Source organism: Amphiprion ocellaris, chromosome 14 (assembly GCF_022539595.1).
Source record: "Amphiprion ocellaris isolate individual 3 ecotype Okinawa chromosome 14, ASM2253959v1, whole genome shotgun sequence".
NCBI classification, from domain to species: Eukaryota; Metazoa; Chordata; class Actinopteri; family Pomacentridae; genus Amphiprion; species Amphiprion ocellaris.
Window position 1 is genome coordinate 28,591,971 of NC_072779.1, and position 5,917 is coordinate 28,597,887.

Below are 5,917 nucleotides of genomic sequence, written 5' to 3' on the forward strand. Positions count from 1 at the left end.
AATACAGCTTCTCTGGGTTCAAACATTCAACAGAAATTATAGCATTTATCTAATTATTAGACATTTAAATGCAGAAATGTTGCATATTTTAGCTTTGCTTTGGACCCCAAAACTTAGGACCTAAATATTGAAATGAGGTTAAATGTTTTCATGACAAACTGGTTAAATTACATGACTGGAATTTTGTTGTTGTTTCTCCACAGCCAGCAAAGTGTACAAAGTAAAGTTAAAGTCCCTGAATTTTCTTTTTGCTTCTTACTGAAAAGCTGAGTGATTCCTGGATGTTCTGGTGGCCATCTAACATTAACCACCAGTATTTTCTTTAGAAAAATCACCAGAATGAGACCATTTACCAGAGCCATTAACTGTAAAAACAGAAACAAATCTTCGGAGTTTCAACTTTCAGACAATCCTTGACCTAATAAAGTGCTATGTGACATTTGATTGGGAGAAGTAACCAAAATCTTGGGGTAAAATTGTGATATTTCATCAAAATTACTTTATTCACATGTTGCATTTAAAATCATCAAAAATTACTCATTTGCTATAGTCAGATGAAAAACACAACAATCTGTGCTTTTATGTGCAACTATGAAGTCATGGGTGAGTCAGGTATGACTAACAGACAGAATACAAAAATTCTGGGACTTCTCGGCTGAACTGCAGATGGTGTTTAAATCAGAACAGATAGGAGATGAGTATTAAAATATCTTAGCATGTAGAGCCACCTTTTTTTTCCACCAGTATCTTTAGAACCTGTGGGCACTTGAAAAAATGTTATACGTGTTGAGTCCAGATTTTTTTCAATCCTGTTAAATTAATAATCAAAGCAATTCAACTTTTATGAATTATTTTTTTATGATTTATGGCATTTTGATTGTACCGCAGAGTCGTTTGAGTTCTTTCTGCTTCTGTCTTCAAGGTTATGCTGTTTCCATACAGGTGCAGGACTTTTTTTGCAGTGAAAAATGAGTTCACTGTGAGTAAAAATGTGACAGGAGCAGAAAACAGTCTAAAACTGCTTGGATTTCTGCGGATTAAAGTTGATTTCCACATTTTTTGGTAGCAACTAACCACCTTCCAACACCAGAACTCCCTTCAAAAAGCAACCATGTGCTGGATGAGTAACTCCATCAAGAGACAAAACTGGCATCGATGCTCCCGAACAAAGGTAGGACAGCCAACACACCCACCTCTCGTAATAAAGCAATAACTGCGCCTACTGAGCAAACATGGATAAGGTGCGGTTAAAAGCTCACAAAAAAGTTAATAAATGACCCCAGACTAAAGATTATTTTCTCAAACTACTATTTCTGGCATCAAAAATAAAGTTTACCAACATTAAACTGAAGCACTGAGTTGAGACTAGCTTTTCAGTGATGGAAGATTTTCTTTATCAGAGACTGCAAACACTAATTTAATGATGTAATGTTTGTGACATCTGCTATCCTGCAGCCTCGTTGCTTCATAAAATGTACAAACAGCTTTGGTATACAAGGAAGCTCTTACATAACCCACACCTGGACCAGAGGCTGTCTAAGCCAAATTTATATTCTAAAGATAAAATAGCAAGTCACAGAAAAAGGAGAGACAGTTAATTATTAAACATACATGGTGATTTTAATGCTTTTCTCTAAGAAAATTCAGAATTCGGCTTCCAAAACCAGGTAAGTCATAAGAAAATAATGCCATCAATATACAAGTAAAGTGACTCAGCTTAATAAGAGTGTCAGTTTTCCCTGACAAAGATTTATTTTATTACAAAAATAAGATGACAAGAGTGCAGCTTGTGAATTGGAGGAGCTGCAAAATGCTTTATACAAAATGTTGCTCATTGATGTCAAACTGAATCTACTGTAGAGAATAAAATCAAAATGTGATAAATGAGGAGTTTTCATCTTAATTTTAACGCAATGTACATTAAAACAACACAAAATTCTAATATATATCTTATTTCACAATAGAAAATGTTTTGATCAACTACGGACAGACAATTAGAATATTAAAATGGGAAAACTGACTTCCATGTCTTCCTTCTGGCCCATCATATATAAAGACATATTGTTATATTCTGATTTGGGCCTTTCAGACAACAGCACATTTTATCTGTCCATTCTGACTCCAGGTCAGTAAATATGTTTTTCAGCTACAATCTACAACTTTTTAAACCCTCATTTGTTGAGTCTCAGATCTTCCCTGTGAACTTCAACGCACCGAAGATACCGCCACCTGAAATAAAGGGAGAAGTTTTTAAATTAAATGTTTAGGAGTTGAATGAAATTGCAGTTTGAGATTTAGTCTTCCAACACTATTCAAAAATGAATGATTTAAGCCTGCTTGATGGCTTTTAAATTCTTCATCTTTAAGTCTAAATGAGCTACGAACTCCAAACAAGGTTGAAATTATTGCACATTACTACATTTAGAAAATTCTTGTCATTACATGTCGTCCCGGGTCTGATAATTTTCATGATGCAGCTTTTTTTTAGGATTAGTAAGTCAAAATTAAAAAATATTTAATTAATCTTTGGCTTTACACACAGTAAATCAGATTTTCCTTACTTAAGCTCACTATTTTATTTTCATAATTTGATTTTGTCTGTTTTTTTTTTTAGGTGAGAATAGGCTTCTGTACACTGTAAAAAAATGTAATTTTACAAAAAAGTTTTCTTTTTATTTCCTATTTTCTGTATTTTTGAAAAACAAAATTTATTAAAATTAAATGAAAACACATACATGGAATTTACATGTAAAATCTAAAATACCTTTTAAAAAGTTGTGTATCTTTGAATAAGCACAACATTTATATTTTTTAAGAAAAACTACATTTTTCAGGGAAAAAAGTTCAAATTAATCTGCAAATTTGTTGTAATTACACAAATCTTTACTTTTTTAATTCTATTACTGAAACTGTTAAATTCAAGTTAAATAATGTAAATATATCACTAAAGTTAGATAAAAATTTATGCACAGCATGGATAAAACCATGTTAATATGTATAATTTTCAAAGAAAATTTAAAGAAAATTTCCTGACATAAAAAAACCTGTTAAAATTAATTTGCAAATTTACTCTAGTTCCACAAATCTTTCCTTTTGCATTTAATCAATGTACCTGTTAAACTTAAGTTTCATAGTATATATTTGTAAATTTAGATAAAATTTTACCCACAACATGGATGAAACCATAACATTTATATAATTTTTTTAAAAGAAAATTACATTTTTTCTGACTTAAAAACTGCTAAAAATCATTGCAATATGCTATTCTATTGTATTCTATTCTATTCAAATTTATTCTGGTTTCAGAAACCTTTTTTATTTAATAGATGAAACTGTTGAATTCAAGTTTAATATTGTAAACCTATTTCAAAAATTTGATAAAATATATTTTTTAAACATATTTTTTCTGATGTAAGAAACCATTCAATTCAAGTTGAATAGCATAAATATATTTCTAAAATTAAAGACAAATGCAATTTTGCACTGATTTCTTTGTTAAATTACGTATGTGTGTGTGTGTGTGTGTGTGTGTGTGTGTGTGTGTGTTGTATATATTGTATAAAATTGAACGAATGTGTTATAATCAGTGTATCAATCTATTTATCATTATTTGTGTTCTTATTATTATATATTACAGGTAATTTTATTGTTTTTACAACTGTAAGTATCCTACATTAAACTTAAATAAAAGCCTGAAAAATACACGTGATCTCAGGTAGGGCTAAAAAATGTATTTTTGAAATTACTGTGAAAATATCTCCCACAACTGTGTGGCATTAAATCTCCAGTGTTCCGTGTTAATGGGAAACATGTTATTGAGGAAGTGTGGTGTCGCATAAAAGATTGTGTGTTTTGCTCACCGACCGCAGCCACGCCGGCAATGGAGCCGATGGTAATGCCGGCTATAGCACCACCTGGGAGCCCTGGATCACCCTCACTAGATTCAGTAGTGTCAGTTGGAGGAGAATTAGCAGTGGTGGCACTGTTGGGTTGATCAGTTGGGGCGGTGGGAAGTTCAGCGGTTGTGGCTGTTGGGTTGGGTGTTGCTGGGGTTGTGCCAGGAGTAGCTGAAGATGTTCCTGACTGACCTCCACACAGACTTACTGCATTGGTAGAGGCAAAAAGATGGAAAAATGTTGAAGCAGAATTGAGCAAATGTTCTCCACATGATAACACATTCAAACACCACAAATGCTGACTTTACCTCAACATTTTTGCTTCGTATCATTTTGTCTCTAAAACCTGTTTGCAGGTCAAGTGTCAGTTCAAGTTTTTCATGGTAATGAGGTCAACAGAATTTATGGAGCAATTTAGTTTTCATCTCATATGAAAACCCTCATGTCCTGTGTTAATAATATAAAATTAACCTTTTCCCCTAATCGGTCTAATAAAAAATTGCCAGTAATGACTAACCAATTTTACAATGTCTACATCTGTGTCTCCCAATCGTTGACCTTAATCAACCGTCACCTTTGATCACCACCAGTTGGAAAATGCTTCTTCATCCAGGCCACCTGTTTATTTTCTCTGGTTTCCTTAAAATGCAATACGTAAAGCAATATATATATATATTTTTTACTAGCTCACTGCAAGAGCATGGATTCATAAAATGTTAAGTGTGTCTTCTGCAACAAATTATGCACCGACAATATGAGATTGATTTGGTTCCTGTTGCAAGAAATGAACAGTATTCATTAATCAAATTATCAGGAGCAGTGGAAGTGTTGTAAAGGTATAAATGACCAGTGTCCCATTTCTGTTCCTTCTCGCAGTTTCTTGCAGAGAGCATAATTTCATGTTAGATGGCATTTGAGGGCAACATGGCTCAAAATGTCTTAGAAAAATACAGTTTTCTATTAAAGACTCACAATAATTTCATTGTGACACTTTTAAATTGGTAATCTAAATTGGCAATTCAAAGTTAGAGGCTCATGTTGAAAAAATAAATTTTGCATTTCTTTCACATAAAGAGCTTAAGTGCTTAAGTGTTTGCTAAGGCTACATGTTAAAGTATTCATTTTACCTGTGCCAAGAAGGCAAAGTTTCAGAACAAGTAGATTCATATGCATTGTCACAGAGTTAACGCCACAAAAACAGGGAAGAAATCTTGAAGAATGAGGCTCTTTGGCTTGTGAGATGTGCAGCTGGAAACAAAAAAGCAGGAAAGTTCACTTAATTCAAGCACACATGTAGTACGTGCAGTACATTTATAGCTTTCAAATTAATCAGAGTGAGTGTAAAAATTTGCCAAAACTCACTTCCGCCACACATTTTAGATTTTCTGACGCAGTTATATCTTTTATGTGAAAATTGCATCAAATTAACGTCAGTGTAAACAAAGAATAATTCTTTTTTTTTTTACATAAACGCCAATAATATATCACAGTTGATATATGATGCCACCACATCACTTACAGTATATTGATTTGTAAATATCATAAGACAAATCTCCAGCTATTATTTTATGGACACGTCAGAAAAGTAATAATTACAAGTAATTATCTCAGAAAAACACAACATGAAGGATTAATTAAAGAAGTTTTCTGTACATACAAATAAAAACCATGAAGAGGAAGCTGAGGTACTCACCCGAGAGGCTGTCAGTGATGACTTTCTTCTCTTCCCGAAAACACCGGATGATATTCCCAGATGACTGCTTTTATGACCTTGTTATCACTTGTAGCCCTCCCATCTGCAATACATCACCACGGTTAAATCAGGAAGACAATGCAAGTATTGACTTAATGGGCTTATTAATGCTTACCAGGCAGCTATATATATTTTTATGACTTTCTCTCTGCTGAACATTATAGTTGAGGAAGTACATATTATCTTGCCACAGAGCATAAAGGTGCAGGAAGTGACAAAGCAGGAGGAGTCGCCATGTGGTTTCTTGTATTCTCGAGCCTCTCTGTAC

The 5,917-nt window shown here is 33.2% G+C and overlaps 1 protein-coding gene across 1 annotated transcript; it reads right to left on the bottom strand.

Moving 5' to 3' along the window:
• Positions 1 to 1,594: 1,594 nt before the first annotated feature.
• Positions 1,595 to 5,692, bottom strand: LOC129350453 (mucin-2-like). Its single transcript, XM_055016971.1, has 4 exons — positions 5,590 to 5,692; positions 5,024 to 5,144; positions 3,861 to 4,103; positions 1,595 to 2,229 (listed from the first exon to the last, which is right to left on the bottom strand). Exons 2-4 carry the CDS (start codon positions 5,067 to 5,069, stop codon positions 2,186 to 2,188), a joined length of 333 nt encoding a protein of 110 aa, XP_054872946.1. The 5' UTR covers positions 5,070 to 5,144; positions 5,590 to 5,692; the 3' UTR covers positions 1,595 to 2,185.
• Positions 5,693 to 5,917: the final 225 nt, after the last annotated feature.

What these genes read in the sequence shown, in the direction of transcription:
- LOC129350453 (XM_055016971.1), bottom strand. Translation starts at nt 5,069, where the DNA reads ATGCATATGAATCTACTTGTTCTGAAACTTTGCCTTCTTGGCACAG. An exon ending in ACTTTGCCTTCTTGGCACAG is followed by an intron (nt 4,104 to 5,023) that starts GTAAAATGAATA and finishes CTACCAATGCAG; the next exon opens with TAAGTCTGTGTGGAGGTCAG. An exon ending in TGCCGGCGTGGCTGCGGTCG is followed by an intron (nt 2,230 to 3,860) that starts GTGAGCAAAACA and finishes CCTTTATTTCAG; the next exon opens with GTGGCGGTATCTTCGGTGCG.